Genomic DNA, 13,074 nt, shown 5'->3' with positions numbered 1-13,074 from the left:
GGTCTACACTTGTGAAATTTATGTTAGGACTCCAAGTGACTGATGTTTGGAGACTATTTAATCCTTCAGATAAGTCTTTCACTTTTCATTCGGGGGTTCACCACACGGTCTCCCGCATAGATTATTTTTTAGTAGTGGACTCTTTGGTATCCGAGGTGACCTCCGCAAATATTGCTGAAATATTGGTCTCGGATCATGCACCGATTGAATTCTCGTTTAGACTGCCACATACGGGTCCCACACACCGCACTTGGAAATATCCTGCATATTTATTCCAATCAGAAAAATTTCGGAAATACTTAAAACGCAACTGGCTGGACTGTGTAGATAATAACATTGCCCACTGGGATGACCCGGTCCTTTTCTGGGAAGCATCGAAGTCTGTGATGCGAGGTAGTATCATCTCATACGTGTCTGGTCGTAATAAAATTCAAAGACCAATATCGTTCTCTCTCCCATACGCTGCAGACTACATTTGCTGAATATGTGGCAGACCCTTCGGAGGAAAAATTCACTATATACAATCAAGCTAAATCTATATTGGAAACTTTCCTACTTTCCCAAGCACAATCGCGTTTAGATTTCATGAAAAATAAATATTATAGATGGGACGTTTATTGGCCTCACTAACTAAAGGCTATAAACGGAGAAACCATATCGTCTCTATTAAAGGGACTGGGACTTCCTCTTGTTTGACCAGGACATCTGATATATCAAGAGCCTTCCATGACTATTATTGTAATCTATACTCCGCTAGACCATCATCCCCAGAGTCCTTAGACGATATCATCAGAGACTCCATTCCCTATGAATGAACTGTCCATTGGTTTTGAAGGAGAATAAGGAGTTAAACCTACAAGGACGTATGTGCCATTGGAATTTATACATTTTATGCCACGGACTATATATGAATGGAGGAGATGGAATCGAAAGGCACATGCGCAAACTGGGAGGAAAAACTACAATTCCCAATACTTCTAACAACGGAGGGTGAAAGGACGGACCTCTGGCATCCGGCTTTAAGAGGACGAGGACGCATGCGCAAACCACGGAAGAAGAGGAGAAATTACAATTTCCAACATTATAAACAAACGGAGGGTGAGAGGACGGACCTCCGGCTTCCGGCTTCAAAATGACGAGGGTGCATACATGAACTACCGGTAAACACTACATCTCCCAGGATGCCTAGCAGCGGAGGACCGAGACTGCATACTTCCGGTTTCGGAAAGATAGGAGATTAGAATAATAGGAACTTTGTGCATTTACAGATCCTTTGACTGTCCTGGGTGTTGTGGAGATACGTCAGATCTTTCATTTAGAGGGTTTCAGATGGACAAGGAGGGACGATTTTTGCGCTGAACTACATCATCCACAATCCCTTGCGCATTCGCGAAAGAGTCAAATAAGAGACTGGGGAGGACAAACACGTTCTACTGATCAAAAAATGTTACAGAAACAGTAATAGATTCCTGGCTAGAGAGTGGGGATTACACATTGATTATTTAATCAGTGGTGTAATTGAAATTAGAATGTAAACTATTGTAATGAGGTCACTTCCGGCGGATTAACTTCCGTTTAGGGGATGATTGGCTACAGGCATCATAAATAGCTGGCTTCACACACAGAAGGTCATGTCTTGAAAAAGGTCCAAAAGACCGAAACGCGTTGACTGACCACTGTGTGAGTAGCCATTCTTCCAACTGAATTTTTTATTGACTTATATTTTATGGATTTATACTTACCTTTGATGTGAATAATTTATATCAGATGGTTCATGTGCACTTTTCTGAAAGAGACTTTTTAGATGAATTTTTATAGATTTGTTTATCTTTGTATTTAATACATTTTTGCGGATCATTTATTCACCGATGTTTTGGGACTCACATGTTTAATGAGGAAGTAAGACCCGCTTGTTGCATCTCTTCTATTTTGGGACCTACATTTGGGAGTTAAGCATTTCCATACAGAATTGCTATACAGGCCTGTTTCTGCTTGATACAAATTGTGAAACAAGGAACAGATAAAGATACCTTGATGGGATTCAGTCTGCATATCTATGTGTGAGTTGGGGTACGCCCATGAGATATATCTCTTATATACAAAGATACCGTTATAGGAGCTTCACCTATACTTATTGTGTGAGTGAGGGGTACGCATACCTTATTAATAATCTGGTGAAGGGCCCACGTGTTGGTGGTACACATGAAATCATAAGAACATTTCACGTGGTGGAATGAATGAAGGTGCAATCAAGGCACGGAAATGATCCATAATTGTAAATCTTACATGTAATACAAGGTAAAGAAATTACTACACATTGGATATTTCTCTCTCATCTTTCATGTTAATGAGGCCATCACATATTGAGGATACGTTTTTATGAATTATCGTGAGAGGATATTTGAAAGAAACATTGATAGGAGTCCAGATTCCCATTGCCGTGTGAGTTGGGGTACGACACCCAAAATTATCTTGACATAGGATTATTAAAGATACCTTGATGTGTATAATTTACTTCATATCTGCGTGAGTGGGGGTACGCCAAATAAAACACTGTACCATTTGAGTTAGGAAAGTACTATCACTTCCTCACTCTTAAGTTTCCCTTATGCGCCAAAGGAAGCCAATTTACCTAGTCTGGACCCAGACCAAATTGACCTTCTAGACTCGGAAATTACTGAAGAGGAAATAAGGTCAGCAATCTCTTCCCTACATACCTGTAAAGCCCCGAGACCGGATGGTTTCTCGGGAGAATATTTAAAAATCCTATCTACTGACATTGTACCAACTTTATTAGAACTTTATTGCACTATACATAAAAAATGCCCATCCTATCCCTCTTTTAATGCTGCCTTTACTACCCTTATTCCAAAACCCGACGCGACCCTACATTGTTGAGTTCCTATCGTCCCATTACTCTACTATACATGTACTTTAAAATTCTGTCAAAAATGATGTCCTCTCGACTACAAATATTCTCCTCCTCTCTTTGCTCATCTCACCAACTAAGTTTCACCCGGGGCATACAACTGGTTAAGAGTATTCTCACAGTAATTGCTTCTATAATTGCTTCCAACAACAACCCCACCGCCTTGACGCTCAGAAAGCTTTTGATACGTATCCTGGCCCTTTTTATTTAAAGTTTTATCGACTCAAACTTTTGGCCCAGATTTCATTAATCTTATAAAGTTCTTCTATAGCTCCCCCACGACCTTCCTTTTAGTAAGCGGCACAAGAAGTGATCCTATTATTATGTCTAGAGGCTCCCGCCAAGGTTGCCCTTTATCTCCCCTACTTTTTAATTTGTCCCTTGACCCCTTACTTCGTATAATTGATTCCTGGCCGATCTTGTAAGGTATATCGGTTGGTACGGTAGAAGTCAAACTCACTGCATTTGCGGATGATGTTTTGATACACATGTCCAATCCTAAACACTCCCTCAAACCGCTGCTAGAATTGCTTGATAGGGTGGGCTCTCTTTCTGGCTTTTTTATTAATTTTGAAAAATCTAGTGTACTTTATCTGAAACAAGGCTTTTATAGACCCTTGTGGGCGGCACAATTACCTTTGAATTAGGCTAAAAAGAAACTCCTGTATCTGGGTATTCTTCTTCCCAAAAACATCGCAAATCTCTATGATATTAATATTAAGAAAACGCTTTCTAAAATTACGGGGGATCTTGGGGCGATGGCCCATTTACAACTTTTCTTTTTAGGAAGGACAAATATAATTCATTTATATCTTTTACAAAACTTCTTTACCCATTACAAGTTCTCCCTCTTTTGCTCTTTAGACAAGACCTCTTACAGATGACATTGGCCTTTAGGAAATTTATTTGGAACAATAAGCTCGCGAGAATTGGTTTATTTAAATTAGGTCAGCCTAGGTCCAATGGGGGAGTTAACTTTCCAGACATCCTGACGTATAGCTATGCCTCCCATATTCGCTACATCAAGAATTGGTTGTCTAGTACCCAAACTTACACTGACTCACTTCTCGAACAAAATTTCATTCCTCATGTGTCCCTGATAGCTATTCTACACTTAACCGATGCTGAGATTTCCACAGATTTAACTAATAATCCCCTCCTAATGACTACGAGGAAAGTTTGGCTATCCCTGAGACATAAATATAAATTACACAAACACCTATCTATCCATTTGCCTTTCTTACAAAATTCGGGTTTTCAAAATGGAGAGGCCGTCTATCCTTTTAATGAATGGAAATCACTAGGAATCTGCAGTATAGGACAGCTCATTAACCCTGGATCCCATAAACCATTATCTTACACGGAGGCCCTATCTAAATATCCATATATTGGCCCCCAGAACTTTGCTTTTTTTCAAGCCCAACATTCTGTTAGCACGGTTTCCAGACTATTACCTGCGACTGATTGGGATCATCAATTGGACCGAATGCTATTGCGACCGGAACAATCCAAGGGTGCTATTTCCTTTTACTATAAACAACTTCACACTATAATAGACCATTCTACATATAAAACTGGAATAGCCCAATGGTTGGAAGATTTTCCTAACTTGGATGTTGATGGGTTACTGCATATGCTACATTTCTCAATAGCTATGTTCCCCGCTGCTAAATACACGGAAATGTATCTTAATATCTTTCACAGGTCTTATATTTCTCCCCACAGAGGTTTCTTAATAGGCCTTTTAAGCGATCCTTCTTGTCCCAAATGTGGCCATCAATCGGCAGATCTTTATCATTGTTTTTGGGCCTGTCCACTTTTAAAACGGTTCTGGTTAGCAGTTTGGTGCTTTGCCTCCCAACATTTAGTGAACTACATCCCCTTTACACCGGAATGGGTTATATTTGGCATTATACCCCCTGGTACCAGAGTTAAAAAATTAGTTTTAGCAATCTCATTGGCAGCTAGAAAAGCTGTTTTGCACATGTGGATTCATAGTTCCGCCCCAACTCTAGAAATGTTCAAGGAAAAACTATTTTTTATTTGTCAAATGGATTGGTTTGAGTCCTCACTTCAAAAAGAATCTCGCACCAAATTCTTTTTCGCAACATGGGAAAGTTTTATTGAAACACTATCTACTCATATTAGAGAGGCCATTAGCTTATGTTTCCGCAGCACACTCTGGTATGAAACCAGGATTTTTCTTAGAGACCCTCCCATCACTCTTGTTAGCGCTGGCTAGCGGTCATGACGTGTTCCCGTCTCTCTGAAGGTCCAGAACGTGCCTGTAGGTGTCATTTGTTATTCCATAACATTGTACAAATTACCCTTTTTTGTACTCCTCCCTACACAATGCACTATGTTTTGTATCTATTGCATTATGTCTTTTTTATTATTCTCCACAATGTTCCTGTAAATATTGATATTTTCTTTACGGAAATGCTTCAATAAAGAAAGAAATGTTAAAAAAAAATAATTGTATTATTTCAAACACATTGCTAGAAATATATCTTAAATTTACAGCAGCGTGGCTTGTCTTGAAAGTCACAAATGAGATTGTACTGTGTAAAACAAAAAGAGTGACTGATATATTGTTAGAAGAGGGATTTCTAGTTAAATTGAGCTAGAAGTTTATTGACCCTTGTCTTGTGGTTTGGCATTGCAGTAGTGGGCTATTGTGTATAGTGAGTGGGTTTGGCAGGAATTTGCACCCAGGATCAGCTCGGGCTGTGTTTAAAGAAAAGGATCGATTGTTCCCTCCTTGAGCTGAGTCTACTAAATATTCAGGATTCCTCATTAAGTGCATCCCATCCAACTGGAGTGCTGCATTATTAGTAGAAGATGCAGCACTACTTATAAAGCAGGATAGAATGAAAGAAACAGATCATTATGCTGGGAGAAGAATATGGTGTGTAGAATTCCATATGTTATGTATTCAATTGCTTTTAAAGGGACACCAGTTTTTGTTGGAAGCTGCCGCTTACATTTGCAAAAAAATGTTTTATTTTTGTGTGCAAGAATCTGGTCAAATGTGCAAATTAACAGTACTGCATTAACATCCGAATAATATTTGCTTGTGCAAATTGTTACTAAAAGAATATGCTTACTGTTATGTGCCATGCAGAGTAGCTAAAAAAGTGAAGATGTAGCTTGACCAGTATGACACTACAGCTTGTGGGTGGGACAGCTGGACAGTGCCAAAAAGAGATTGTCCTGCCAAAAAAGGAATGTTTGGCCAGTATGTCTAAACTAAATATATATAGATATTCACTCTTATATAGTCATCATCATTCAATCAACACACTCTTTTAAATGTATCTATGGTACTGTATGTATAACTGGCAAACTCAGTATATAAAGTGATATTCTGTTTATCTCCTGTTTTTCTCTTTTCTATTCTATACTTTATAAAATCTGTAAATAAAATTAGCTGCATGGTCTTCTGTACTGAAAATAGTCAATGACCGACAACATTTAAATCAAACATAATAGAGGAAAAATGGTGGTGGAATGAAGAGTAGCCACAGTATATGGGATATCGTTAAAGAAGTGCTTTCTCCTAAGTGTATATGTAATAACAAAAAGAAACAAAATAATTAGGTAAACACTCTAGACCTGTACAAATACAAAATAAAATAAAACAGTATTTAGTTAACAACAATAACACTTAAGGGGGGTACACACGGACCGATTTTTACTCAATTTCTAAGCAATCTGACTAGATTGCTTAGAAATTAAGCTCACATCGCTCCGTGTGTAGGGTGCTGGCGACAGCAATGCGCTGTCCCGGGCGTCACTATCGCCGGCTCTAGATTTGGCATGCATGCAAATCTAGTTAGATCACTCACTTGACTGCTACACATTGCGCTGTGTGCTGAGCGTCCTGAGATGTGTGCTGAGTGTTCTGTGCTAGATAGCACTGCACACATCTCTGGGAGAAATTTCCCGGTGTGTACCCCCGTAGAGACAAACATTCCCTAATTCTAGAACAGATATGCTATTAGCTGTATATAACTTACAATGCCCAGTAATGATCTTTTGAAACTTGTTAGAATAATTTTTTGACATGCTGGTAAATGTGATTGGAAGCTGACAGCTGTAGGCCATTTTACAACTGCAGAAACAGGATGTAGTGAATCTGTAACTGATGTGACTTTTCAGCAGAAACGTAATTTGACTGGATTTAATCCACCCACTGATACCCTTTTCACATCACCAAAATAACCCGGGTTATTCCCGGGTTATTGCAGTGTCGACCCGGGTCGAGTTGCGGTGTGAAAGCACATTTGTGGCACCGCACCGCAATGCGATCGCAATTTAATTGCAATTGTATTACAAAAAACAAAATAGAGGACAACCCCTGCACGTAGGCAACCGGTCCGGCGCTATGTTTCCGATCGCAGGAAACGCAGGCAACATCATCGAACCCTCCGAAAAAGGCCATTACATGCCTGTATTTCCTGCTCTTCTCCCCCGCAATGCCGCGTCGCCACCCTCGGACGCCCATCACCTGTCAATCACCATGCTATCGCATGCTTCTGGGATGTGATCGCATGGTGAAGGGTTGCACACACACACAGCCGCTGCACGTGCGCAGACCTTCTGAATGCGGCCACGCAGTGGGTGTGTGTAACTCTGAATAAGGCCTTATGTACTAAGCCCTGTACATAGATAAAGTGGACATAGGTAAAGGGGTCTATGTTCTAAGCCTTGGAGAGAGATAAAGCGGTCAGTGAGCCAGTGGAGAAGTTTACCATGGCCACCAATCAGCATTAAAGTAACAGTTATAATTTGTATACTATAACATTATACAGAGCAGCTGATTGGTTGCCATGGGAAACTTCTCCACTGGCTGCAGCTTAGTACATCTCCCCCACAGCCTGTAAATTGACAGTTAGCAGCTGGTTGGCTGATTCTTTATCTCGTCCACTTTATCTCTCTCCAAGCGTTAGTACATAGACCCCTTAGCACAATAGGCTTGTGGCAGAAGCTGAATGGGGACTGTTTTTTCCCATCAGAAGGTTAATATGAATACAATGGGGTAAATTGTAATAGGGTCCGAGTTACAGAAGGTAACGAGAATGGACATATTTTTAATGTGCCAATAATTTACAAGGCAAAACCAGGTTGGTTCTGCCTTGTAAATGATTGCCACTTTAAAAATACGTCCATTCTCTGACAAAATCCCAAACCTCCGGCAACTCAGTCCATATTACATTTACCCCTGTAAGTGAGAACGATCAAGTCATATAAATTTACCTAATATTGTGGCTATTGGAGGTGGTGGGGCTTCAGGCAACATGGGCTTTCTGCAGTGTCTCCAACTCAGCTTTAATTACTGAGAAATATGAGTTATACAGGTTAATTAGCCACAGAACTCGTATAAATGACATGTCAGTAAGAAATTCTCAGTCCTGGTTGGCTATCTACCTGCTTCGATTAGGTAGTGTATTCCTTTACATAAGAGAGAGCAATGACACAGTGCCACTTCCTTAACTGACACACTCGTTTTGTTTTGAAGCTCTGGGTAAACCAAGAGGATGGCGTGGAGGAAGGGACCAGCGAAGTGCAGAATGGGCACCTGGACCCAAGTTCCGACTGCCTGTGTATTGGCAGAACCCTCCAAAACCGGGATCAGATGAGAGCCAATGTGATCAATGAAATCATGAGCACAGAACGTCATTACATCAAGCACTTGAAGGATATCTGTGAGGTAAGCACAAAGCTGGATCCTGACTGGAAGTCAACTGCTTTCCATGTTGTTTGCTATTTGAACGTTAACTGAACATCACTTTCCCCAACGTTTGCTTTCCCCAACTGCGCATTGTGTACATGGGGGATGGCCATGTTATATGCTGCAACAATGCATGGAAATCCCCCCTATCACCTAGTGCCTCATCCCTCAGTGATGCCACTAGTAGAATTTTAATTTTAAATACAAATAGCTGCTTCTTCTGTATATAGGTGACATGTCCACTTAAATGGTTTGGGGTCATAGAAATATAAAATCCCTAATCCCTCCTTCTGTTAAAAACCTGTTAGTTGGTCACTACAATTTCTTTGTTACAGTACATCTCATTTATCAGTTTGAGCAACAATGAAAACGCCATTCACAAAGCTGTCCATATTTATTCCATCAGTTTTAACATGACTAATGTACTTTCAGAACGCAGCGTGGTAGTGGCTTTTAGTTTTAGTAGTGATTAAAATGCTTCACAAAACATCTCACCAGGCTTCCCCATTTCCAAACACTGCGCCACTGTGCATCAGATGGAGTGTAAAAGTGTCATATATTTCCAGTCATTCATACTGAGTGGGTGTTCTCATACGCACCACTTCAGATTTTAGCTGGCTTCTCTCTTTTACTTTTCCCGAGGTCACCTGTCTTTTTTTAATGATAATGCGACTTTTGCCCTTACTGGGCTCTTTCTATCTCTCTCACTCTCTCCTTCTAAACACACACACATATATATATATATATATATATATATACACACACACACACACACACACACACACACACACACACACACACACACACACAAAACAGTCCCTTTTTATTAACCTTTGGAATCACATCACTCATAGCTTAAAATATAATGAGCTCAGCCCTTCTTGGAATAAGTACACTAAATCCCGACAGACTTAAACTGTGAAGCCTTCCTGTTAGGTTGCTTAAAACTGGCCCAGTTTTTGCTGATAAGGCCAATTCAATCAAATTAAAGAGGGATCTTTCATGCTGTTTGCTCTGCGAGTTCTCCCGAGACCTTGTGCTCAATTTGAAGGCACTTTGTTCATTTAGTGTAGGTTGTTACACTGGCAATAAATATGGATTTAAACTATGATGCCCATACTGCCGACTGCACTTCCCAAACCAAGCTGTGCTAGTAATATTGGGCCTGATTAAGAGGCGCACACAGTCAGAGTTGGATTAAGGCTTTGGGGGGCCCTGGGTACTTAAAACAGGATGGCCCTAAGGTCTAAAATGAAAATAATAATACAAATATATTGTATATATATCTATCTATATTGATATATAAACTGATACACGCTGTACAAATTGAACCAGGGGAGGATGGGGTAGACTGGATATATATATATATATAGATAGATAGATAGATAGATAGATAGATAGATAGATAGATAGATAGATAGATAGATATATCTCTAAACTACCTCATCCTTCCCTAGTTCAATTTGTTATACCAGTTTGTAATATATCAACGCTTCAGTACATTACATTTTGTTTAGGATATGCTGAAGAAAATGTAATGCATTGAAACGTTGATATATTACAAACTGCCCTAGGTCTGTATATACATATATATAGGTATAAAAAAAATATAAAAAAAAATATATATATATATATATATATATATATATATATATGTATAGATATGGATATATATATAGATATGGAGATATATATATATTTATATATATATATAAAAGACCCATTAACTTCAAATTATTATAGTAACATACAAAATAAGTTAATGCAGCCTGTCTTACTTTTGCACTGCTGTGCTGGTGGCAAAGACAGATGTGATGAGGAACACGATGAGAGAGAGCTTGCACGTTCTTCTCTCCTCCTCTGGGTACAACCAGCTCCACACGCCAAATATGTGCATGTCAGGGATCCCGCCCCCTTTTTCCCTGTAGCCTACGCTCCAACCAGTCACAGATCACCAGGCTGCAGTTTCATATATCATTGGACTGTTTAGCCGTCGCTCGGCTCTGCTGCCCTGCAGAACTCTGGGACAGATGTATTAAGCCTGGAAAAGGGATAAAGAAGTGATAAAGCAGTGATAAGTACAAGGTGGCAGCACACATGCCAGTCAACTCCTCACTGTCTTTTTTTCAAATCTGTAATGATTGGCTGGTTCGTTATCACCTTGCACTTATCACTGCTTTATCACCTCTTTATCCTTTCTACAGGTTAATACATCTGCCCCTCCGTCTGGCTGGCTGTCAGTGGTGTTAGAAGGGAGCGCAGCACCGCAGATTCCCCCCCCACACACACACACACACACACATACACACAGACACACACTTAATCCGACTCTGCACAATGTTGCATGTACAGCTGCAGTTTTGTATGGAGCGGACGAAGGGGGTGATTCATATCTGATCATAGATGTGCTAAATTTAGCACATCTACGATCAGTTTCTCTGACATGCGGGGGGACGCCCGGCACAGTTCTAGTCCTCCCCGCATGTCAGGCCCTACACATCGCACAGCGGTGATGCTTTCCCACCCGGCAAGTAGCTCCCTGCTTGCGCAGCCTAGCTACCCACGCGTCCTGGGTCGCAGCAGCTGCATGTGACGTCACGCAGCTGCCGCGGTCCGCCCCCACAACAGTCTGGACACACCTGCGTTGTCCGACCGCGCCACACCAACTGCGTTCTAACGCCGTTGGCACGTCCCCTCCCGCGACCGCCTCAGACATATACTATAGTAGCCCTGAGATGCTGTTAGCATCTCACTGGGCCTCCCGGGGTGTGCAGTCCACAAAGGGCTTCAGATTGCGATCACTGCTGCTGCAGTGATCCAGTCTGAATTACCCCCCAAGCCAGAAGCCATCTTGTTCATAGAGATGCCCACTGCTGGCATCTCTCACATTCGCCACTTACGAACAGGAACATCGGGCACCCCATGTGTCTCAGTACGAGCATGCCATAGTGGCTAACTATAACTTTCACACACACTGGCATTCTTATAGCTATGCCCCATTACCTCCCCCAATTGCTGACCACCTGTCACTCACTTTGCAAATAAGTCCAGTGTGCATACGCCATCGCTAATCCATTCATCATGTGCATATTATGGTTTTGGCACATGCACAGTAGCAAAACATCACTCATAGCAACATAACTGATTGGTTACTTCCACATAATATATCCCTGTCCGTGTTTTGTTTATCTGGAGTGATAGTGTATGTCTGTGGGGGAGAGCCGGTGTACGTAATGTTACAGTTTCTACTGAAAGTACAATGTTATTGGGCTATCAGCCAAACATCTGCTTATATTGCATAGTGATAACCTTTTTTTCTGATGTCTGCAATTAGGAGTAGTAGTGTTGTATATAGTTCCCTATTGCAGTGTACGTACTTCGGTGGAAGGCTACACCGGATCTATTTTGAGTTCTGTATTAGTTGGTGTATGAGGGGTATATTTATTAAACATAATTATCTCATAAGCAGTGCAGTTCAAAATTCAGATATGGGAGCAACAACAACTGCCACCACAAGCACTGCCAACCATCACCGACCGGGACTCACATGCAGTAGGTGTGGCTCCCCTATTTGAACTTTGGACTGCGCTGCAAATGCCACTGGAAAAGAGATACTGTATTTATCGCTTTTTTTTTTTTTTTTTTTACCAGGGTTAGGTTTAGACTCTGGGAGAAGGGTTATGGTTAGATTGTGGGGGGCGGTTAGGTTTAGACTGCTTGAGGGGTAGGTGAGAGTTAGGCTGCAGGTGGGGTGGGTTTGGGTTAGGCTGTGAGAGCGGTGGTTTAGGATTATGGTTAGCATACTCACCAGGATCTGTCAGAACTTTGAATTTGGGGATGCCGCTGTCGGGATTTCAACTGCCGGGATATTCATACCATCCTATTTTTTTAGATGTATGTAACATCTAAACAGATTGACAGTAAGGAACAAAGGACAGTTCAGAGTCAAGGATAACACCAAGGCAGCAAGCTTGTTGTGTAGAGCTGATTGTTGAGTTATCAAAGGGAATAGAAATATCATGTCTGATAAATAATATCGGATGGTGGAAATACAAATATTTCTCTTTTGGAAATACAGGTTGAGTATCCCTTATCCAAAATGCTTGGGACCAGAGGTATTTTGGATATCGGATTTTTCCATATTTTGGAATAATTAGATACCATAATAAGATATCATGGTGATGGGACCTAAGTCTATGCACAGAATGCATTTATGTTTCATATACACCTTATACACACAGCCTGAAGGTAATTTGAACCAATATTTTTTTAGAACTTTGTGCATTAAACAAAGTGTGTGTACGTTCACACAATTCATTTATGTTTTGTGTGAACGTTATATACACAGCCTGAAGGTCATTTAATACAATATTATTAATAACTTTGTGTATTAAACAAAGTTTGTGTACAT

General features: G+C 40.7%; 1 protein-coding gene across 8 annotated transcripts in view; it reads left to right on the top strand.

Annotated features, from left to right (window-relative positions):
* ARHGEF9 (Cdc42 guanine nucleotide exchange factor 9) overlaps nt 1–13,074 on the top strand; it is a 735,112-nt gene that overhangs the window by 534,498 nt on the left and 187,540 nt on the right. For all 8 annotated transcript variants that reach the window (XM_063937200.1, XM_063937199.1, XM_063937201.1 and 5 more), the window contains one exon: nt 8,451–8,642. In XM_063937200.1, the coding sequence (XP_063793270.1) occupies nt 8,451–8,642 (192 nt within the window). The remainder of the gene's footprint in view (nt 1–8,450; nt 8,643–13,074) is intronic.

The sequence above is a fragment of the Pseudophryne corroboree genome, chromosome 8 (assembly GCF_028390025.1).
Source record: "Pseudophryne corroboree isolate aPseCor3 chromosome 8, aPseCor3.hap2, whole genome shotgun sequence".
NCBI classification, from domain to species: Eukaryota; Metazoa; Chordata; class Amphibia; order Anura; family Myobatrachidae; genus Pseudophryne; species Pseudophryne corroboree.
Note: the sequence above shows the minus strand (reverse complement) of the source record. Positions and strands in the feature narration are given on the sequence as shown.